We start from the raw sequence: 24928 nt of genomic DNA on the forward strand, positions 1-24928 counted from the left end.
CCAAGTGATTTATTTTTAATAAAAATTTGACCACAACTAGTGTTAATTAGAGAGAAAGAACCCTTGAGTCAATTGTCTGGGCTCCAGCAATAGTTTGTCAATATCAAATGACTACTTAAGGAAGGGTGATCGCCTATAAATGAGGGATTGAGTGGGCAGAAGGTGTGTGTGTGTGTGTGTGTGTGTGTGTGTGTGTGTGTACGGGGGAGGTTTTTGTTTGTCAAAACAAGTAGTTTATGGTATGTTTTTCTTGCCTTTATAAAATGTATATCTTCGTGTTTTAAAAAAAAAAGCCAGTAAGTCTGATAATGATGCATCTCGGAAGTCTGGAAGCATTTTACAATTTCCTGGAATTACATGGATGAAACTAATTATTTTTGGCACATAAAGCTAATTATGTAGGATTTTCTCAAAGTAAACATTTGTGAAATCCGTCTCACATTTTTATATGCAATGCTCATTTCCTAGGGAATGTGTTGTTTGAAGCAGTATTATTGGGGTACCATTTTATAACCTATTTACCAGTCTCTTAACCCCTACTCTACTCAAGCAGATGTGTTTCTGCAATATGTGCTTGTGTATTTAAGCACTATTAAAAATTCCCGACAAGACCAGGTTGAGCTCCACCGGTTCATTCGGCCTCATATCAAATACTTGGAGATCATTGAACTTGGTAAGAAATACCAAGGCCATATTTTTGTGTGCATGTACAGTATAGCTGGACCACTGGGAATATGGGAGAAAGAGTGTGTGTCTGTGTGTTTGAGTGTGTGTGTGTGTGTGTGTGTGTCTGTTTGTGTGTGTGTATGTATGTGTTAGCCTGATTGTGTGCCTGGGAAAAATCTCAGTTCCATCGTGGTGTTGCAGGTGTGCTGTGGTGGTGTGGATGACTCGTCTCTGTTTACACATCTCCGGTTCTTTGTATTGTCGGCTGGCCTCTCACACCGTGCTGTCTTTCACGCGTTTCACAGTGAACGTGTTTCAGAAACACGTCCGTTATTGTGGGAGGACAGTAAGACCTGTCACAATTACCCAGAGTTCCCCAGAGGCTAATCTGTTCAGACCTACAGAGCAGTACAGATTGGGCGTGCGGTCTCTGGTTTCACATTAGCACAGTTATGACTCAGCTGTTTAAAAGAAAGACAAAAAATAACTGCATCATTAAGAAAATGGACAGTTTGCCAATTATTCATACACACACTCACACTCACACACCGACAGCGATTGGCTGCCATGCAAGGCGCTGACCAGCTCGTCGGGAGCAAATGGGGGTTAGGTGTCTTGCTCAGGGACACTTCGACACAGCCCGGGCAGGGGATCGAACCGGCAACCCTCCGATTACCAGATGACTGCTCTTGCTGCCTGAGCCATGTCACCCCCAAGCATGGTAGAATCAGGTGTGCCAAATTAGGGTTGAAACGTAAACCTGCAGGATGGCAGATCAAGGGCAAGGGCTGGGCATCCCTGCTCCAAACGGAGCACTTGGCAAGCTCAGCCCCAGACTTTCAGCCAACATGCATGAGGCTCAACATCACTGGGGCTCATTCCAATCACCAATTTTTCTCATCTTTTTTCCTTTTACTTGCTCCTGACCCAGAAATCGATCAAGATCTGCCATCTTTAGGGACATTCCACGTTTTCCAACCCATTACATCTTCCAGGAGCTTCTAGAAGTAGAAGTTAGAAACTACCAATCTTGCCTGTGAGCAAGAAAACATCAGCGCATCCTTTGCGGAAGTATTTTTTTGCAACGCACGATGCATAAATGATCAGTTTGTGGATCCAACTCTCCCCAATTGGCTTCGAACTGACGTTTGAAGGAGCAAGGAAATTGTATTTGCCTAATTCACGTTTTCTCGATTTTGATATCTTCACTTCCTTTTCTACCCTCTTTTTCTAGCCTCTCCTGATAGGTAGAGCTTGAAGCAGGAAAAGGAGAAAGAAAAAGAAAGATCGTTATTGGTTCAGGATTTGGTTGGCTGTTGGTTGGCTGTTAAAGGGGCTCTTGCTGATGTAACATGAACGCCCTTACGACTGGAACATCATCAAGCTGGTCCGCAAAGTTTTGTTTGAGGGATAAATCTGAGGGGGGCATTGAGAGGGAAATTTTATTTTTCTGAAATGCCTCTAGGAGAGAGGCCAAAGTTTGGCCTCAAGTTCACCTTTGAAACAGTGCTCGATACATTGGGTGATCCTCACATTTGGTCTCCAAAGAGATTTAGCAAGGATTGATCAAATATCACAGAGCAGCATTTTTTGACTACTTGCCACTGATTTATTTAGCATATTTCATGTTTTAATCACAATGTTAGGAATATATTTCTGACTTAAAGTCAGCACTTTAAACTAACATGGGCTGGAAGGACAGTGGCCAATACTGTTTCTGTAGAGGTCACCGAAGGACTGGTATTATTTTGGATTTACAGATCCGTTTCTGTGTTTGTGGTACCTTACCATGCTCTTTCACCGTTTGCTTTTTTATCTGTTATTCCAGAAATTAATTAAAAATAAATGTTCAGATAGTTCAGAGCGATGCTTTTTTGCCAAACAAATCATTCATCATATTAATTTTTGTATGGAAAATAGTGTTACTTCCTCCAACACTGTGCTGTAGAGAATAACGTTATGCTAGAAGGCCAGTGTTCGCTCCTCACCTGTACTGGTGCAAGTGTTCCCCGAATTGGAGGTCTTCATTCCTGGTCCTGGCGGGCTGCAGTGTCAGCTGGTTTAAATAAAATAAAAAAATAACTCCCATATCATTTCCGTTCCACTCAGAGGGAATGATTCTCTATCATTCTATGCAATCTGAGTGTTTGTCTATATACAGTAATCCCTTCTGGAAACTGAATACATTCGAAAATATACCATCAGTTATGTCACATATGAGCGCTTGCCTAATGTATTGCTTATTGTGACTTAGAAATAGAAATTTGTACTTACAATATATTGCAGTATATTACACCTTTAAGGGTTAACTCCAGATCCTGTGGTAGCCTTCTTCTCTCTGACCAGGGAGTGAAAAGAACACAGCAAATTCTTTGAGTGCTGGAGGAACTGTGATAGAGTAATTTTATTCTTACAGGGTACATACACTCAGTGAGCACTTTATTAGGTTTTTATTAGGACTAATCTTTTAGACTTATTAAGTCTTCTGCTACTGCAGCCTATCCACTTAGAGGTTTGATGTGTTGTGTGTTCAGAAATGCTCTTCTGCATACCACTGTTGTAATGTGTGGTTATTTGCATTACTGTCACCTTCCTGTCAGCTTTGACGAGTTTGGCTCTTCTCCTCTGACCACTCTCATTAACAAGGCATTTTTGTCCACAGAACTGCTGCTCACTGGATGTTTTTTGTTTTTCACACCATTCTCTGCAAACTCTAGAGACTGTTGTGAATGAAAATACCAGGAGATCAGCAGTTTCCGAGATACTCAAACCACCCTGTCTGCTACCAACAATCATTCCACGGTCAAGTTGCTGCCACATGATTGGCTGATTAAATATTTGCATTAACAAATATGGTTTATTCCAGGTCTCCCTAATAAAGTGGTCACTGAGTGTATTAACATTGAAGGTTTCATGGTGTACTTCCCCCCCAAAAAAAAGGGTTTTTCTAAAAGACATGGTTCAGCGCTGTGCGTGAGACGACCACTGACAAGGTAAGTTATGATTAGGAAGAGGGGAGTGTGGGGGGGAGGGATAGTTTGGGGCAATTTGTCTCAGATTTCCCGTAGAACCACATACTGTAAAGTTATTGAGAAGATCACTGCCCTCTGAGATCCATTGTATACAGTAGGCTGTGAATTCAGACGTGGTAAAGAACTCCAAAGGTTATATTTCTACCCATTACTTCCAGCCATTGGAGCACATAATTGGGTGCAGACTGACAGGTGTTCAGATACTTCGTACATACATTGCTTTATTTTGGTGCATGATGTGAGTTTGTTTATGACAGAAAAGGTTGACTAGCGGGATCAGGAGAAGGATTAATGTTAACCGAACCCTGGCGCTCCCACACTGTTTCCTGTAGCTGTGTACTGTTCCTTGTTTCGTAACACTTGGCTCAACCTACACACTGTAAAAATGAAATGTTCTGGAACCACTTAAGTATAGGCTACTGAGCTGCTACCAATTTAGGGGATTTGGAAGTCCAAGTATTTCAAAACTCCTTTCTCAGTTCTTTGAAAACTCTCACTGGGGTTTTGCTCAAAGCAGGAAATATGTTAAAATGTGTTTTTAGTAAATCACTGTACACTGTTTTTGATTATCATATTACCCAGCATGCATTTTTTTAAATGACTCAAAGTTTCAAGCTTGTACTTGTACAAAGGAACAGTTGTAATGGTTTATTTGTCACTAACACTTAAAATGTAAAATCTGTATCCTGAATAAAGAATTAAACGCTCCTATAATTATTGAAAAGTAGGGTGCGCAGGGACATATCCATATTTTAGATTCCTTTAAATTCCATTGGTGGCTACCAATATTAGGTTCCTCACACCAAACAGGAATGGTGCTTTCGAAGCTAACACCATTATTTCCCTATTAATCTCTGCTTCTGCCAGTTTCATAGGGTTTCTGGCACTGAAGAAATTGTGTTTCATTATTCAATATGCTTCATTTTTTATGGTGCAGTGCGTACGTACAGATCTCCTGGCAGAAACACCTGTGCACTCCTTTAGTAATTAAATAAAGGCATGCAGCAATGCTGAGACATCAAGGAATTCTGTTGAATTTCCTATAAAACTGGTTTTAATGTAGCTCTTGGGAATCAGGAAGGATTGCATGGAAATCCGCCAGGGACACACAATGAACTCCCTGAACTGACCGGAGGCTCTGATAATGCACAGATTTCCAGCTGGACTCCCAGCTACAGAGCCAGAATGGAGACCCTCACGTCAAACCCACCTGTAATATTCCAGCTGGTCTCCCTCCCAGCCACAGAGCCAGAATGGAGACCCTCACGTCAAACCCACCTGTAATATTCCAGCTAGTCTCCCTCTGAGCTACACAGCCACAATGGAGACCCTCACGTCAAACCCACCTGTAATATTCCAGCTGTCTGCTTCAGTCCAAAGGAGCAGTGCTCTGCTTTGGACATTAAGTATGGCTGTTCTGGCTGGATAAAGGAGTTGAACCACCTGATTGATCCTGGATGGTGCTATGGTCAAGAGCTGAAGATCCTTTCATGGTAAAGCTTTGTATGACCACACATGCTGTTAGCAGATCCTCCACAGGGCTGGACCATGTCAACTTTGGCATGGGCCAGGGAGAGGGTACAGATCACCCATTCTGTAGTATCTCCACCGGATTTGTACTGAACTTCAGCATGGTAGCTGAGGCATCTCTGCAGAGTGAACCAGAAGCGGTCAGCTGATTTAATATATTTATGAAGCTGTGCATGCTGGTCCTTCTCCAGACAGAGGAGAAAATCCATGTTCTGAAAGGAAACCCATAAAATATTTTGACATCGGTTAGACGTCTCATCAATATAGGTCATGGAGGTGGATATAGCATAGATTTTTCTTGTTTGTTTATGACATTGTGCCTTATACAACTATTATACAACTAAAACTGTAACAGCCTTCTGTAACAGACAATGAGGTTGTACGGTTTACGTCGTCTACGTGCAGGGTTTCCTTGATTTTATTTACCTGTATGAGCGGATACCTGCTGGCAATCGTGACTGTTACTCAGAACTGTTTCACTCATGTCCGCCACATCGTCTTCACCGCAACAGCCAGTGAATCACTGAAACAACATAAAGAAGAACCCCAAAGTAATAAACAGCCTGTTGAGTAGGACTTTCTCTGCAAGACTAAACATGCCGTATATGCAAAGCTCCAATCCACACTACATGACTAAGCAAGTGACTTGATTATATAGAATAAAAATCCTGTTCCTCTACAAGAAAAGGAAGAGAAGTGTTAAACTGTAATTTAGACACCAGGAACATCCTCACTGCTGTTTCTGTGGAAAACAACTTGGCAGCAATATTTTAAAAAAAACGGTTAACCTTATCACAAGAGTAACGTGTGTTCTCCAAAGTTTGTGCAAACCACTGATTCTGGCGCAGGCCAAAAGCAGACCCTTCATTGGCTAGAGGCGATGCTAACCTTCAATGAGATGGGCACATACCCTGTTTTCAATTGGTGCCTTGCTTCATCGAATGCAGAATAAAGTCTAATACAAAATCCCTGAGCCCATTTGCTTCATGATAATACCAGGTAAAAAAAAATCCTACCAGGTGTTTCTTCCACCCATTAACTCAGCCAGCTGATTTCACTCATTATTTCTACCTCCTGGATGAAGAATTGTGCCAATACGCAAACACAAGTGATTGGAACAAAATACTGGGGAGGACTTTTCCTTTCTGAACCTGGATGTTCCACCACTGAATAATACTATATTCACTATTTCCTTTCCACACCTAGTTCGCACCAAGAATTTGAAGAAAGGAAAGTAGCTAGAAGAAAGCAAATGTCATTGACCCAGACACTTACAGTGGCTAGACATGCTACCAAACACCAGATCAAGGGACCACACATTTTATCTGCTGTAATGGCTAAAGATATTGTGATACATAGCTCTATTCACTAGGTCAATATTTGAGAAAGCGTGGCTGGAATCCATGCCAAAACTCAACATGAAACTCTCCCTGCGTAATGGACTAATCCATGCCAAAACTCGACATGAAACTCCCTGCGTAATGGACAAATCCATGCCAAAACTCAACATGAAACTCCCCGCGTAATGGACTAATCCATGCCAAAACTAAACATGAAACTCTCCCGCGTAATGGACTAATCCATGAAAAGATTGACACATTAATCTGTTTGACTATATTATATAATGATATTAATAGTATAGATGGTACAATCTATATTTCAGGCAAAAATTCTATATTTATATATATTTATATTTATATTTATATTTGCCCTATAAATCCATTGTCAGTGTTTCCAGCAGGGACACAAATGGCTTGCATGCTTGATGGAATTTCACCCAGGCACTACCACTCACTCATACAGACAGACAGTTGATGACAGCCTGCCTACTATATCACAGGTCCTTTGTATGTACATTGAGCTGCATAGTGTTGTGCGTGTCTCAGCTTTACCGGGCACAGATCTCGAATGGACCAAAATGTTTTCAGAAATAAATGCAGTTACATCAGAGATATCATTCTGCACCCTCAACATCTAAACAGCTTCAATCCCAAGCTTCCAAATTTCACCAATTCTCTGGAATTTACAGCGTTACCCCCTTTTTCCGTAAATCAGGGTTCTCGCTAATTTTTCTGTGTTCATTAAAATTCTCAAAAAATGAAGAGCGACTAAGCCAAAACTTGCACTGTGCAAATCTTGCTCTTTTTCAGTCTACCCACCACCTAATCATCATCTTCTTGTTAGCTGTTAGTGCCATAGCTGCTTAGAGTTTGATACCTCCGCTGTTCATCAGCTTGTTAATGAATTTGAAGACCCTATTTCAGTTCAGGGGTTACCCAAGCTTGCTCTGCTAAAAATTTTCAGTGTTTTTCTTTTTGGTCTAGTTATTAAAAAAGTATGTTTTTTATTACAATACAGTTTCACAATTTTATTAGATTACCAGACTATTATTATTATTATATTATTATGTTATATTTATTACATTAGATTTTTATTACATCATAGGCAGTTATTATGCTATGGTCGGTTATTACATTTTGGGTCTTTATGGGGACACATTGCTGAAGAACGAGTGTTTTAGTCACCTGACACCCGAATGATATTTACGTACCAATCGTATAGACAGTGCAATCTATATTTAAGCCAAAAATGATTTGCCCTAATAATCTTTTGTCAGATAGTGTTTCCACTAGCAAAGCATGCATGCTTGATGGAATTTGACACACAAGCAACATTGAGGAAGTTGTCTTCACCCAAGCACACCCACGTACCCTACGGCCAATTCTAAAGGGTTGTAATTCTTACATGCTTCACTCATAGGGATGTACTGTAGATACCCTCATATTAAAATGCAGACTGTCAGCTTTAACTAGCAGGGTATTTAGAGGCTACAACCCTTTACAACTGTGTCACTGTCTAAATATGTATGGACCTCATTGTATATGCGCGCAGGTAAAGGTTATTCACCTGGTACAGGTGAGTCAACCAGCAGCAATGTGCCGTAGCTCGATGTCTCGCCGTTCGTGACAGTCGTCACGTCTTCCTTTGGTCCCTCCAACTGAAATGTACCCCCCCCCCCACCTTCCTCCTTTCTACATCCTGCTGTGTTTATGACAGAAAATAGTGTTTTCATCATCAACTGTGTGCCTACTCGGAGACATACGAGCCCAGTGAAGCCAGCAGAGGCAGCCTGTTGTTGCACAAAATGTTGTTTTTTCCTCCCCACGTGCTGTCCGCATGTTGTTGTTGTTGTTGTTGTTGTGTTCGGTTTAAATGTCCCTGCTGTTTTATTTGTGTTTACCAAAAGCGTAACTGCGCATAGATGCAGACTTCAGCTGGCACTGTGCTTTAATGCTTCCACATGTGCACTTCATTTTGGCTCTAGTCCCACCTCCACTCCCTGGCACTCCTTCCTATTGTACCTATGGTATTTGTAGCACTCGTATCGATTATATCTATTGTTATATTTCTATTGTTTAATAGTTTAATATTGGCATATTGTGTTCGTTATCGCTATATAATCATTGTCTGAATTTATAATTTTACTGAAGTTTCATAATGCATTTGCTGCTCTACGATTGTTGTACATGGTTGCTCATATAAATCAGGTTGAAAGTGCTTATGTTTTCTTATTATCTACTAATTATCCATCCATCCATTATCTTAACCCGCTTATCCTGAACAGGGTCACAGGGGGGCTGGAGCCTATCCCAGCATACATTGGGCGAAAGGCAGGAATACACCCTGGACAGGTCGCCAGTCCATCGCAGGGCACACACACCATTCACTCACACACTCATACCTATGGGCAATTTAGACTCTCCAATCAGCCTAACATGCATGTCTTTGGACTGTGGGAGGAAACCGGAGTACCCGGAGGTAACCCACGCAGACACGGGGAGAACATACAAACTCCGCACAGAGAGGCCCCGGCCGACGGGGATTCGAACCCAGGACCTCCTTGCTGTGAGGCGGCAGTGCTACCCACTGCACCATATCTACTAATTATCTACATTATAATCAGATAATATCTGCTAAATATATGAAGGATAATATATTGTACAGAAATGTATGTCTCAGCCAGGTATAAAACAGTTAAATGTCTGCTAAATAAATGTAGACTATCCATCCATCCATCCATTATCTGAACCCGCTTATCCTGATCAGGGTCGCAGGGGGGCTGGAGCCTATCCCAGCATACATTGGGCAAAAGGCAGGAATACACCCTGGACAGGTTGCCAGTCCATCTCAGGGCACACACACCATTCACTCACACACTCATACCTACGGGCAATTTAGACTCTCCAATCAGCCTAACGTGCATGTCTTTGGACTGTGGGAGGAAACCAGAGTACCCGGAAGAAACCCACGCAGACACGGGGAGAACATGCAAACTCCGCACAGAGAGGCCCTGGCCGACGGGGATTCTTGCTGTGAGGCGGCAGTGCTACCCACTGCACCATCCGTGCCGCCTAAATGTAGACTAATATATTGTAAAACATTTTTTAAGCCTGAGCCAGATAGGAAACATTGAATGAGGAAAAAATGGATTCCTCATTAATGTGGTTTGTAGAGGGGGTCAGTATAGTGTATGTTACTTTGAAATCCAAACTGTACAGAAACCATTTGTTCTCTTTTCGGACGTGAAGGCAGATGCTCTCAATAACCAAAATACGGAAGAATGGGCACTGAGATTCTGCTTTATTTTCACAAACATTCACATAAAAATCCTGCCGCAATATTTCAGCATTGTTCTCAAGGCATTGTGCATCCTTCTATTTCAACCTGTTCTGTCAGGTTATGAGTGGCACAAACATCAACTATATTACATAGGCTATTCAATGCTAAATTACACATTCAGTATTACTGTGATTGTCAGACTGTGCAGCCGCATGGCTTTTTTTTGGATTTATGGTTTATTTTAAGTTAGCATTGAGTATTGAACACAGACCACTCACAAAGCAGGAATTACTGTGACACTGTGGAGCAGAGTCTTGTTTTAGTCAGCCTATGCAGGGTTTATAGCATTCAACTTAAAATCCTAGGCTACTTCAAAGGATTTTTGCAATAAGCCAACTGTGGTGGCTAAGATTACAGTTTTATACTTTGTGGCCCAAATCTCAAGGATGGGTGTGTCAATGGTGCATTAAATACCAGTTTGGGTAAGCTTTGTTTATTTTTACTCTGTTATTTTTAATTTTGCCTTTCTTTCTCCCCATGATGAGATTTGGTCCACATTTTCACTCAGTTTATTTGACAAGATAAATATGTATTTTATCCCTGCTACTGCGGAGTGTAGCGGTGCTATCATACAACGGTTAGGTCCGGTCCATTGTCTCAGTTTGCGTTCCAGCCGTGCCAATATCCACGATAAACGCACAGCTAAATGGAATGTTCACACATCTTTTAAAATTACTCCGCGTTTGTTGATTACGGTTATCTACTACCTACTGGAATCGAAATGAACGTAACTTAACGTTATCATGATCTCGCCTCTAGTACCCTACCAAAGTAAAGTAAAATTAAATGAGTGAGTTTAAAGTGTCCTTTGCTTTGGAAGGGAGCAGGAACGAAAAAATGTGACTTTTATGCAACATGCTCGGATCGAAATTAGACCACCAAACCCCGGCGTTATTTCAATAACTGCACGTTATCTGGCAGTGTCCCGATAAACGCCCACAACGAAAACAAATAATTGTGTGTGAATGTGTAGTCTGTTGTAAAGTAAACCACCAAGCTAGCTAACGTTAATGCAGTGGGGATACCTTATTGCAATAGCGTTGCTTCGCTAAGGTTAGTGCAGTGGCAATACATTATTCCTACTAAGGTTAATACCGTTGCTTCGATAGTGGGGATACATTATTGCTAGCTAACGTTTACAATACCGTTGCTTAGCAACCAATAAACTACTGTTCAGCGGAAGAATACATTTACCATAAAACATAGTTCCATTAAAAATAGTACATTAATGTAAAGTTTATCTAAAGTTTAGTCTTTCTTTCGTGAAAATCTGAAAGATAAATGTGGTAACCGCATATAAACGTTATGGAACTCGAACCTGTGGTATATCGTGGATATTGCACAGCTTGTGGGTGTAACGGCACTCCGCTTTGCGTATGCCAATATCCACGATGTACCATGGGTTCTCGTTCCATAACGCTTAATTCAAATCAAATCCCTAACTCGTTAGCTCTACACTAGTACGGTCAGGACACAGCGTGATGTCGCAAGTGGTGTGCAGATAAAAACAGAAGTCTGGTTCAGCTTCAACGTCAGGCCAGAAGTATACAGCTGGAGAAGAACCGGTAACCTACGTTACAGGAGTAGTGAGGCCCTGAACTCTGCCTTAATTCTGTTACTGTTTCACATCCCCCTAGACAGTCTCCGGTGAGTAGGTTAAGGTACATCGCATTAATTGTTTTGGTGTGCACGTCATGTCCTAGCCTCACCTTTACATTTTCGGGAAAACTATTTCTTTGATGACAGTAGGATCCATAGTTGCGCAACAGTGTGTGACGTGAAGCCAGAGGAGTCTGCCTTTGATTGACAGATGAATCAGCCCGTCCCCCGGCTATATCGTGGCACTTGGTAAATTTCCTTATGAATCTGGATTATTCATCAGGCACCGCACAGCTGGTACCCAGACTTCGCTGGCTGCTATTAAAACTGTGAAGCTACAGACAAGCTGTCTGGGCTTGGATTAACCCCTTATTTACTGCAGGTTTGACTGAAACAGTCAATGACTGTCCATCGACGATGGCCTTTTGCACAAAGTGAACAGCTGTGTCCGTCTGTCCCTCCGTTCACAGTATATTGCGTGCATCACAACAGACACAATTACTCCTGTAGCCATGCCAAAGAAAGAACTGGGAAACTGGCTGGAAAAATCTGCCGCTCCTACAGAAGGTGAATGCAAGAGATAGACGTTGAGAGGCAGATCGAGAGAGAGATGAAGAGATTTATATTTTATAGAAATACATTTAGAATATATTTATTTTGTAAATAAATATTATATATTGCATTGCTTTTATTTTATTATTATTTTATTACTTATTATTATTGCTTTTATTGTATTTTCATTCATGCTAATAAATCCATTTTAATCTGAATTTGAGAGAGACAGAGCGAGATAAAGATAGAGAGATTGAAGAGAGTGACTTGGATTGAGTTAGAGAGAGAGTGTGAGAGAGACAGAGAGAGAGATAAAGATAGCGAGATTGGAGAGAGAGAGAGTGAGAGAGAGACAGAGAGAAGGGTGTGTTTGTGGGAGGGTAAAACATTAAGGTGTGGCAAGGCAGGGAGGAAATGGGAGGAGGTGATGACAGGGGAGGGGTGTAAGGTTGGCGGAGGCTGGTTTTGGGTCTGACCCTATAAGAGGCCGGGCTGTCACCAGTGTCAGACAGACTTCCTCTGGAGATAACTTCACTGTCACTGGCAGGCATTCACTACAGACGCACCATGGGAAAGCAGAAGTTCTACTTGGACAAACTGGCCCGGACGTTCCAGATCCGAAACACCCTGCTTCGGCAGGGCCTGGCAGAATGCCTGGGGACCCTGATCCTGGTGGTGAGTAACCCCCATCCTCTCTCTGGGGCCCAGGGCACTGGCCCTTGGTGCATAATGCAAATTCTGTGAAGATGCCACTCGACTATACTGTTAAAAAAGCGTCCCTTTGTACCAAACCTGAATGTCATGCATGTTCTTTTAACCATAATTTTGTCAATGCTGCAATACAAGGATGTCAAAATGTGTATATATATATATATATATATATATATATATACATATATATATTTGTATATGTGTGTATATGCACTCACTGAGCACTTTATTAGGACCGCCTGTACACCTACTTATTCATGTGATTATCTAATCAGTCAGTTCTGTGGCAGCAGTGCAGTGCATAAACTCATGCAGATATGGGTCACTAGCTTCAGGTAATGTTCATATCAACCATCAGAATGGGTAAAAAAAGTGACTTTGACCAGGGAATGATTGTTGGTGCCAGACAGGGTGGTTTGAGTATCTCAGAAACTGCTGATCTCCTGGGATTTTCAAGCACAACAGTCTCTCGAGTTTGCGGAGAATGGTGCGAATAACAAAAAAAATCCAACGGGCAGCAGTACTGCAGACAGAAACACCTTGTTAATGAGTATTTCTGTTACTGTCAGCGGTGACAGTAACGCAAATAACCACACATTACAGCAGTGGTATGCAGATGAGCATCTCTGAACACAACGCATCAAAGTGGATAGGCTACAGCAGCAGAAGACTTTATCAGTCTAAAAAATAAGTCTAAAGTGCTCACTGAGTGCTCTCTCTCTCTCTCTCTCTCTCTCTCTCTCTCTCTCTCTCTCTCTCTCACACACACACACACACATGTGTGTGCACAGATACAGCTTTGGGTTGCTTACCTAATCCAGTGATCCCGGGTATTTGATCTTAGGCTAATTAGTAATTCATGTGCAGAAGGTAGTGCTGTGTCTTGGAATCAAGTTCAGTGTGATGTCCCTGTAATACAGTGCCAGTGATTGGGGGGAGCACTGAAACAGTGTTATTTTTCCTTCACACCCTGGACCACCGCACGTTTAACCACATCTTCCAGTCGGTTGGGAAAGAAAGGATCTAGTCGGTTAGGATCTCATTAGGTTACACATGTGCAAAAGTTCAAAACATTGTTTGTAGCCGCATAGCAATACAACTATTAAACATTAACAACCAATAACCGTGAAAAAACACAGAGATATTCTTGACAGCTTTCCAGCCATCTTTGCCACCTGTGTACTTCATATTAATAGATGACAGTGGTTTTCCTATTAATACTTTATATTAATAGGTGACAGTGTGAGTATTTTATCTTGGGTTGACCTGTAGTTCCTGCAGGCAGAGAGAAGGTTGTTACAGCACTCCACAGGTGAACGTGGTGGGGGCTGCAGCTGTTTGCGCTGTGATTCTATAGCAACAGCTGCTTTATCCCAGCAGATCCACTGAAGCCCTGGTAGCGGATCCTCTGAATGTGCCCGTGCTGGTTCGTCCGTTCATTCGTCGCTGGGTTTGCGCAAGCACGGGCACGCAGATCGCTGTTCGGAGCCAGGCCCCGCTTTATGGAGGAGCTGCCCTACGGCCCCAGGGGCAATGCCATTATGATAAATTTAATGGGAGCGATACCAATCTCCCTTTCATCTTTTAAATAAATACATTACGTACAGTAAATGCAGACTCCCAGGCATTAACCAGGATGAACTCATTACACTTTAAGAGTGGATTGAGGTGATTTTCCTTAATCACTTTTTCATCCTGGAAGGGATCAGGACAATCCAGAAAGTGCTGTCTGTCACCCTCAGAGGAAACCCCACCCTGTGTGTAATACAGTTCTGGGCTGGCTACGTTTATTAAACATCACCTGCACAATAGCAGGTGTATCTAAGGTGAGCGCAGAGTTCAGTGTGCAATTAAGTGAGAGCATTTCGGGTGTGTCTTTGTTGTGGATTCTTGCTCTTTTGTATTCTGCCGGCCTGGTAGACTCTCGGTATGGCCTTATTAGTGTAGGGCTCTCGCCTGACTCGCACTTTCGAGGTGTGACACCTGTCAGGGTTCTGAAGTCGCATAGCCGATTAAGCTGGACAAATCGTTTCACCATTATTCACTGCACTGAATACAGCGTACATAGTGACACCGAAATGCGTGTCGTCACGTGTTCTGTAATGCCATCCGCATGACTGGTGTTGTAGGTGTGGTGGGGCAGTTACAGGTGACGTTGGCTCAGGTGGTAAGACCAGTCGTCCGGCAGTCGGCTGGTTGCTGGTTCGATTCTCACCCGGGGCGTGTCTCCTGACGAGCTGGTTGGTACCTTGCATGGCAGCCATTTGGTGTTGGTGTGTGAGTGTGTGAGTGTGTGAGTGTGTGTATGAATGGGTGAATGAGAAGCATCTATTGTTCCGCATTTTTGATAAAGGCGCTAAATAAAAAAATTAAAAAACTATTTCAGTTATTTTATTATTTAATTGGATTAATAAATTATTAAAAATAGTATTACTCGCAACATAGCTGTACAAACACATACATAAGTTACTTTAGTGTTGCGCATTGCTGGGCTGAATGGCCTGTTCTTGCCATTATGTTATGTTAAATATAATTTTGACAGGCTAATTGTAGGGTAGCTCAGACAGGGTTTTGAGTGCACTCTCTGGATCAGCTTGAACACAGTAGCGCTCCTGTATGTGGACAGTGCGCAGAACAGCTCCCATGCCATTCTCAGTAGATTTTAAAACTATGACTAAAACTATGTTTGGATGGTGTTCATTTTCAGGATAGCTGAGATAACAGGCCCCTATGTTACCTTATCCCTGACATGGACGAGGCCAGTCGTGTGGTGTAATATGTATGAACTGGAGGGGGGAGCGGGTGGTCATTACGCAGAACAAGGGTGACGATGGTTAAACCTCGACCGAACAAGCGCTCTTTGTCCCTGGGGGTCACTTTGGCGAGGGTGGCCTGTCAGTGGGGCCCATGCTCGGCACGCCACTCCTGGTCTTCATCAGAGCTATGGGCCCCGGAAGGGCCTTCAGGTCTGCAGAAACGGTCACTGCTGTCTGCCTTATCAGTACTCGACAGTCAATGCCTGCCTTATCAGTCCTCTGCAGTCAATGCCTGTCTTTCAGTCAAAGAGACTTTGGAGATAGAAGGCAAATGAATCATCGAGTTTTAAGATCTTTCCTTCATACTCGTTTTGCTAAATTCTCCATACCTCCACCGTTCCCCGCGCAGACATGAGTAGTAGCAACCTTGTGTGGGCCTGCCCTTACTGGATGGGTCCTGTACCGAGCAGTGATCCAAAGGCTAGCAGAGTTTATGGGCTGCATTAGTAGTTTGCTGTCCTTGTTGCCATGATCTGCTTGAAACACTATCTGCTTGAAACACGAATAGAGAAACTGCAGGGAATAAGCTTTTTTGTAATGTGTTGATTTCCCAGAAATCTTTGCCCTCTGCCTGTTTCAGTTCATTGGGCATAACAAGCATATGTTGTTGCTAGTACACACTGGCCACTTAATTCCCAGTTTAATGGTTTACAGCTGTTTCTGATTACTAATTTATATCTCCAACAGTCTTCTACTGTGAGTTTTTCTTGCTTCTGTTAGTGAGTCAACTCAAGGAATCCATTCAAGCTATTTCAGTTTTGGGTGTGGAATAACATGTTATCAGGCTCATTTAGATGAAATTAAAAACAGATTTATTTCATACAGGCTGCAAGTGTAGTGCATTTAAAACAACTTTGGATGTTAGAAAAGGGTAGTCTCTGTGCTAGCGACACACAGTTGAATGTTGGAATGAGATGGTTACCATAACTAAAGTCACACAGTTGGTTGTTTGAGTTAGACGATTCTCACTCAGTTCCGGTTATTCTCCCTCTGCAGATGTTCGGCTGTGGAGGGGTGGCCCAGGTGGTGCTGAGCGCTGGCACTCACGGCCTCTTCCTCACCGTCAACTTCGCCTTCGGCTTCGCCGCCACGCTGGGAATCCTGGTCTGCGGGCAGGTCTCAGGTGAGTCGCTGCAGGTGTTTCTGCCATGTCTCTAATCTGCATTCACAAATTCGGAATTGTTTCGGGTTCAAACAGTTTTCGGTGCTCGATTGATCTTCCTTGGTGCAACTGAGCCAACCAAGAGGACCAGAAGGTGGGTTTTTTTGTCATAAGCACCAATCCATCATACCAGTAGAGTGTAGAAAAGTATTTGAATCCGAAACAGTTCCATATTTCACCCAGGTTTGACACACATAGGAAGAGCAGAGCACGGAAACACAAGCTTATGCCAGTCCAGATACCTCCATCTGAGCCCTTTCTTCTGGGAGAGTGAGGGATGAGTTTGCCGCTGTGTTGTTAAAACCCTTCTCTTTGTCCATTGGCTCACAGGTGGCCATCTGAACCCCACCGTGACCTTTGCCCAGTGCCTGCTCGGGAGGGAACCATGGATAAAGTTCCCAGTGTTCTTCTTCTTCCAGACCCTGGGGGCCTTCTTGGGCGCTGGAGTCATTTTCGGCTTGTACTATGGTCAGTATGTTTGGCGTGGTCCTCCACTGTACCTTTATTTGTGAGCGTGTAGGGTATTCAGCTTAAATGAAGCCCCTGTTATATGGTTGATATGAGCTGGGCCCCTTGGGTTGAGACAAACATCACAAAGATTGCCAATACTTAATGGGTCTGACCTGTTCATGTTTCTGTGGTCTCTCCAGATGCATTGTGGGACTTTGCGGGGGAAAGGAACGATCTCATTGTCATTGGGGAAAAAGCCACAGCCGGGATCTTTGCCACCTACCCTTCAAAGCATCTCACCCTCCTCAATGGCTTCTTTGACCAGGTAAGTTTTTTTCACATGACATGACTCTTTAATTTCTTCAGAATACAACGACAGTACAGCTAATTGGATTTTTTTAAACAATGAGTTTATCAGTTTACTATAATACAGTATCCACTGTGGAGTTTTTACCCAGGTGTAACATGAGGCCTGAGTCATAATCTATCTACGAGCAAAACATTTTGACTAAGTGTGACCAGCCTTTTAGCTTTAGTTGCGTAACAGCTCAGAACCTCACTCTTGTCCTGTGGCTGCAGTTGATCGGCACGGCGGCCCTGATTGTGTGCATCCTGGCCATCGTGGACCCTTACAACAACCCCATCCCCAAAGGCCTGGAAGCCTTCACCGTGGGCTTCGTGGTGCTGGTCATCGGCCTGTCCATGGGCTTCAACTCGGGCTACGCCGTCAACCCCGCCAGGGACTTCGGGCCGCGTCTCTTCACCGCCCTGGCTGGCTGGGGCCGGGAAGTGTTCACGTGAGTGTGCCCCGCTTTTCTGCTCCCTTTTTACCCAGCAACAGCACGCATTACCCCCCTGTACCCCCAGAACCTGAAAACTAACAACACTTCACTCCAACGGGAAGCAAAAAGAGGCGAGCCAGCCTCCAGTCACTGACCCCATGCCAGGTCAACCTTTCCCTAGCCGCCCTGTACTGACAGTGCACTGTTCTACACCAACACCCCTCCCTCTCCACCTCGTGTGAAATAGACATTGGTTATCTTACCCTCTCCCTCTCTCATTTCCTCCCCCAGGGCCAAGTCGTACTGGTTCTTCGTGCCGATTTTCGCGCCCTTCCTGGGCACGGTGATAGGGGTGTTCGTGTACCAGCTGATGGTGGGCTTCCACGTGGAGGGGGAGGCCCGGGACAAGATGGAGGCAGAGGATGAGGAGCGCATCAAGCTGTCCAACGTCACTTCCAAGGAGACGGCGTGAAGCCCACGCACGGCCAAGCGTCTTCCCTGAAACATCCGGCCCCCCTGTTTTCACTCTCATTCACCTGTCCTCTGGATCAGACAGCGCCCCCTGTTGGCACACTGAACTCTGAATCAAACTGCAGTCGCTCGTCCTGATGGGATTGGTGCAGCCGCACCTGTGTGTGTGTGTGTGTGTGTGTGTATGTTCCGTGCTCCAGCTTCGGTACATGTGAACAATACACAGACCCATGTTATTGTATCTACCTAATTCATCTTTGTGCAGCTCTCTCATTTCTGGGGGCAGTGTTTTTTTTCCCGATTGGATCACAATCCTGTCTTTCTACCAAAGAAAAAAAAGGTTGCTCCCTGTCTGCACTGATATAGAATTATATTAATTCTCAGATATCTAATATGTCTATCAAAAACAATGAAATTGTATACCTTAGTATAGAACCTTTGTGCAGACAGTATTCTATGTTTTATAATGTATTGTAGATTTATATATATTTATTTAGAGAATGGTTTCTCAACAAAGATTCCAGACAGGGGCCTGGTGTTATTCTTTTTGTTAGCATTTGCAACAAATTGTTTCAAATTTTGTCTGAATCTATGAAAATAATATTTAAAATTTCATCTGGTAGCGCTTGAAAGGTTAAGACAGTGAACCATGTCCTTATTAATAATTCATGACGCCAGTGTAGGCACAAGGAGCTTTGGCCTGTGTATGTATAGTATCCTGATTGGCCAAAAGAGGAAAGAATACATCCATATTTCCTCATAAGCACACCAGCACACAAAACAAGTTTAAAAAGTTGAGCATTGAGTCCATAAAAATATCTCCACTCAGATTCAAACACCAGTATATCTCAAGTATTTAAATACTGCCGTGCTTAAAACTACCAAAAAAGGCTGAAAGAAATCATCACACAAAAAGGGGGGTTTCAAAGATTTCTACGACATTCTTGCCTTGCTTGCGGCTTGGAATTACATTTCTGAGGGTGAAGAGGGCTCGCCAAAAAAAGTCCTTGTTGCCCCATTTCGAAAAGGCTTCCAAGTTCATCTGAAACCAAACAATCCAGCAATGCTGTAAATATTGTTATTGGTTTTTAATCTCAGAATGTGTATACTCAGGGGCACAGCTAGAATTTCTGGGCCCCCTGAATGAATGTTGCTTTGGTCCCCCATCCAAGCTGATTTTTTTTGTTCCTCTCTCCAGCTGTGGATCCCCCCATGCTGAGCCATAGAATAGTCACCAACTTATACCCCATTAGCGATTACTCTGTGTACACTTTCCTGATTCCCAGTGCAATGAAAGGGCATTGACTGTGAGCCCTGTTGCATTGTAAAGCATTTGTATTTTGTATTTTGTGAGATTCGTTTTTTACGTTTTATAGGCCAGGGAGATTTTGTCATTTGTTTTTTGTGTTACAATAAAGGCCTTTTTTTGTCTTATAAATGTGGGTTGAGTTGAGAGTTTGGGATAAAGTTTCAGCTTTTTTTGTATGTCGTTCCTGTTCCCATCTGTCTCAACTTTCATCTTCTTTGGAATTCTTTACCTTCAGGAGACCTTGGAGTTATTCATCAAAGTCCAGATAACACCTTTCCCTCATCGTTTTACAGATGAAAATGCGGCTCGTAAGACCTGTATTTAAGTGTGTGGCTGGGTCAGACGTTTCTCAGAAGCTGTGTTTTTATTCAGGGATTTGGGCTATTGAGAAAATGAAATAAATCCCCATTAAATGTATGGTATATAACTATCAAGTCAGCCATGTTTTGTATGGGATTTTATAAATGACAGGGCAGTTTTCTTAATATTTTATAAAGGAATGGGAACTCTGGGCAGTTTTCCACCTGTGGTCTTGGAAGGGGATGAGCAAATGTAGTGATATTCAGCACAACCCATTCCAGAGTTAAGCAAGTGCTTATCGCAGTTGTGTAAGTGATAATGTGTGTAAGTCTTGTCTAGCTGTGAATACACTCTCTTAGTTCTTTATGGAACCCCCTATCATAGGTCTGAAGTCTGAAACCTCCCAGACAAAGAACCATTTTGCCTTAACTACAGTAGATATGGTTCTTCTATGGAATCACAGGGTTCCTTTACAGTACATACACAGAGAGTGTACAGTACATAAACAGCACTTAGGTTCCTCAAGTCTGAATCTCAAGTCATTACATTACATTAATGGCATTGGGCAGACGCTCTTATCCAGAGCAACATACCATTAGGCACCTTAACCACTTTTACAGGTCGCCTTACAAAAAGTAGAGGCCTTTATACCCGATTATTGTCAATTTCAGCCATACAATTAGACCGAGTTCCATGAAAACCAGACAATCAAAAACCATGGGCCAATACGATCTGGAGGGTTGTAGGAACACATTACATTACATTAAATGAAATTAATGGTATTTGGCAGACACTCTTATCTAGAGCGATGTGAAGTTGATTAGACTAAGCAGGAGACAATCCTCCCCTGGAGCAATGCAGGGTTAAGGGCTTTGTTCAAGGGCCCAACGGCTGTACGGATCTTATTGTAGTTACACCGGGGATCAAACCACCGGCCTTGCAGGTCCCAGTCATGTACCTTAACCACTACGCTACAGGCCGCTAGTCAGCCCTAAGTCTCTGTTTCCCATTTAAAAATGTACCCGTGGGATGGCACTTTTCACACAGAACGTCACACAGAAGTCCCATAAAACTGTCAAATCAAGTGCGGTGCAATTATTGTTGTGAATGAAATGCCCTTTATTTTCCGCTTTGAGCGAGGTGAACATTAACACTCTCAAGTCAGGCTTCCTGGATTTCCTGTATCGCTTTCCACCAGCATGAATAATGCACCGGAGTCTGGACAGAAGCTCTCTGCTGACCACACTCCAGAGCGCAGCTCTTTCTCTGCCAGGGCGTGTGTCAGAGTCACTGTGTTTGTTTTTCACGGGGGAGGACCAGGGCTGCCAGCCCTCGAGGTTCTGCCGTGAGACATGCACACTCAGGATCCGTCTCCGTCTCTCACGCTACCTAACCACATCTCACGCCAAATAACGAGACTGAACTAAAAACAAAGCCGCTCCCTGATTAAACAGCTTATGTAACCGTCCTCAGCTTCACAAACATTACAAAGGGGCTATTGTTTTGCCAATTATCTTTCATAAAAGCCTTGAAATCACCCCCCCCCCCCCCCCCCCCCTCCCTCCAACCAGTCCACAATATCAAGTCAATGCATCAATACGTATCACTCCATCCAGCTGACCAAAGTTGTCAACCATTTGGGGAAGATCGGCTGTATCATGCACACGGCTTACTCTGCATGTGGGTGGCTGGGCATGAGTTCAATAGGTGCAGCCTCACATTAAGTTATTAGCACGTAATTTGGCCAGGTCTGAAACAGGGCGAGCAAGAATAGCAGGGGGAAAAAAGCTGTATAAATGTGAGTTGAACAGCGGCTAAATCTTGAGTCCTTTTGTGAAGCAATTTTCCATGATTTGGAATGGAATCTTTATCATTGCAGTGTCATGGGTCTCCAGCTATTGTATCACCCAGCAAGGGACTGTTTATGATGTCCCTCACCTAGTAGCATGTTAGCGGATAGTAACGACTGGGTTTTTTTATTGAGCACGAGTGCGCTAGTCTGCAGTCCTATGTCGACACTGTGTGTTAAGGTGGAAGTTCACAAATATGGGATTGGAATTTTCCCAACAGAACAATCACTGATGTAACAATCACTGCTGGTGATTAAAAACAATGAAACAGTTTTTTCTTGAACAATTTTTTTAATCCCTTTCAAAGGGTTAATGGAGGTTTTTTTTGTTGCTTGCCAGCCCTAGCAGAGTATATTCTGTAATACAACTTCACATTAACAGAGCCTAGATTTGAACTGGATGACATGATTTGCAAATCGTCAAGTATCTTTCTCGAGTTACCTATAGATCTTATACAATAGTCACTAAGCATTTACAGGAAACCTCGGGTGGAACTGGACACAGGAACAAAGAACAAGGCATCAGATTGACCTCTGGGGGATATGCTGAAATCCGGATAGATAACGGGAGGGGGCAAAAGGAAACTTGAAGATATCCATGTAGGAGCGAGGCGGTTGTGTTTTATATAACTGGCTGACCGATCTTATATAATGCATACAGAGAGCATTGTGGGATACAGGCTGTCCAAAGACTGAGGCGTGGGCATTCATGAACTGTCTTTTTGTGCCGAAGAAGATTTGTTTGGCAAAGCGCTGTAGTGTGCTGCCATGGAGACATAAATAACATGAATCACGGTTCAAGTTCTTAAAAGGGAAACGCACAAAACCAACCTCACAAAAACAACCTCACCAAACCAACCTCACAAAACCGTTGTTTCCGCAGGGACACATCCAGCCTATTTGCGCCTTTCCCTTAAATATTTGCTTCTTTCATTTATAGTGGAGGATTTACACCCTTCTGACCCTGTGTCCCCACCCAGACTCAAAGGCATCCAGAATCCAGAAGACCCTCATCAGAAGACAGAAGACAGAAGACAGTTTACAAAATCTACATATAATAATTGCATATGAAGTCAGGCCAGAGACCATCTATAGTACCTTCAAGGACACCCAGGGTCCACGGACACCCTGTTGAAAACCTATGACCTATAGCATGGATGCTGTTGTAGGCCCAGCCATTACATTGTCGAATCCACCACTGTCCATAAGAAAAAAATCCAGGAAGGTAGTCATTTTCACATTGTGCACCAAAGACTGCATTCTGCCAGTGCAGAGGCATCAGCTAAGGGGATGAATGCAGAAATGCTGAAGGATTAGAGGTCATACGGCTAACGCTGGCTATGCTTTGCACAGAGGTTTAGATTTAGATCTTGTAGGAATGAGTTGGAATAGACCCCAGAGCTCCAGAGAGCCTTTCATCAAAGGCCAATGATCCTAATATTAATTCTAACACCTCCCCATCTGCAGGCATTGCAAATTCTCTTTCTAATATGCTACTTGTCTTAACAGGACTGGCAATAAAGATTTATAACCAGTAATAATATGAAAGATGAAGTGTCAAAAGATTCAGTTTAGTATGTCCAACTAAACACTTTCTCTGGGCTTATGTTTTCTTTGGAGAAGCACTCCTTCAGTAAATAAAGACTTGTGAAAGAGATGCCTACCTTTCCTTCAAGCAAGTAGTATAAGCATCCTGTTTGTCTGTTTGCAAAATAGTCTGCACATTTGTGAGCACATTCTAAGCAATGTTTGCTTTATAGCCGCTTTTATTAATAGAGTCTTCCTGGAGATTTAAGACACCATAGGTCAGCCCCTGCGGCATGCCATCTCCCATAGCAGGCTAGCTGCATGGAGGTTTTTAATTATCTTACAGATTTTAAAAGTATTCAATAATGCACTGGCAAGCAATAAACATTGTTTTATTTGTTCTCTTGCTTTCTTGTGCAGATACAGTCGTGGCCATGCTGCATTTATTTAACGTGTTTCTGTGTTTCTCAGGAAGTATGCATTTATCAGGAAGTATGCATTTTGGAATGTTTACTGTTTCTGATCAACTGAGTGATTTAAAACGCGATTGGTCGGATTTCATGCAATAGCAACGGGCTGGTTTCACAGACACAAATTAATCTTAGTCCTGGACTAAATGGAGTCTTGTTTGGAGAATCTCCATTCAAAGTGAAATTTCGTCCAGAACTAGGCTCAATCTGCATCTGTGGAACCGGCCCTATATGTAATCACAAAGCATCAAAAAGAAGGGCACTCTTTTTCAAAAACAATGAGGAACTAATAGAAGATTTTGCTGTTCAAGAGAACCATGCTCAAACTGTATCACCCCCCTGTTTCACAGGCCTTGGGTGTGTCTGTTGGGACCACTCACAGAAGATCTTGGCTTAATTACGGAAACTGAAACGTCCAATAAAGTCTGTGGCTGCATGGGACTGACTACCCAAGCGCTGGCTCTGTGTTTATCCAGCTCCGTGACTGAGTAAACAGACAAAAGGATCATAGCGGGAGATAACTGGATAATCTCAAGAGCTGGAGAGAGCTCGTCTGCAAATTTGATGGTTACACTGCTGAAACGCATGTCTTCAAGAGTGTTTTAGTCTTGTAATGAGACTTAATATCTCATTTATTCTGTTATAGTTTTTTTCTTATTTCACAAAATAGTCATTTTTAGCTAAATTACATATTAAATTTCCATACAGGAAATAACAAGATCTAAATATAACATACAAATACTTCTTATGTTATAAGTTTGACTTATTTTAGGTTTTTGCAGTGTACATCCACATTTGCAATATTCTGTAGCTCTTAATTAAAATGCATAAAACACATTATTACAATTTAGAAACTGTATCAATATTTTAAAAAAACAGTTATAGTCTCCATACCAAAATAGTTTCAAATAGTTTCAAAAGCAGCATCTCCTCATCATGGGCAGCAAAGAAGAACTTCCAGAAGCCACTACATTGACGAACAGTCAGACAGCCAATCCCGGCTTCCACAAGAATGCGGGCCC

The 24928-nt window shown here is 42.8% G+C and overlaps 1 protein-coding gene across 1 annotated transcript; it reads left to right on the forward strand.

Annotated features, from left to right (window-relative positions):
- Window positions 1–12550: 12550 nt before the first annotated feature.
- Window positions 12551–19889, forward strand: LOC133140342 (aquaporin-3-like). Its single transcript, XM_061260217.1, has 6 exons — window positions 12551–12734; window positions 16583–16709; window positions 17079–17216; window positions 17399–17523; window positions 17778–17995; window positions 18272–19889. Exons 1-6 carry the CDS (start codon window positions 12627–12629, stop codon window positions 18450–18452), a joined length of 897 nt encoding a protein of 298 aa, XP_061116201.1. The 5' UTR covers window positions 12551–12626; the 3' UTR covers window positions 18453–19889.
- Window positions 19890–24928: the final 5039 nt, after the last annotated feature.

This window comes from Conger conger, chromosome 11 (assembly GCF_963514075.1).
Source record: "Conger conger chromosome 11, fConCon1.1, whole genome shotgun sequence".
NCBI lineage: Eukaryota > Metazoa > Chordata > Actinopteri > Anguilliformes > Congridae > Conger > Conger conger.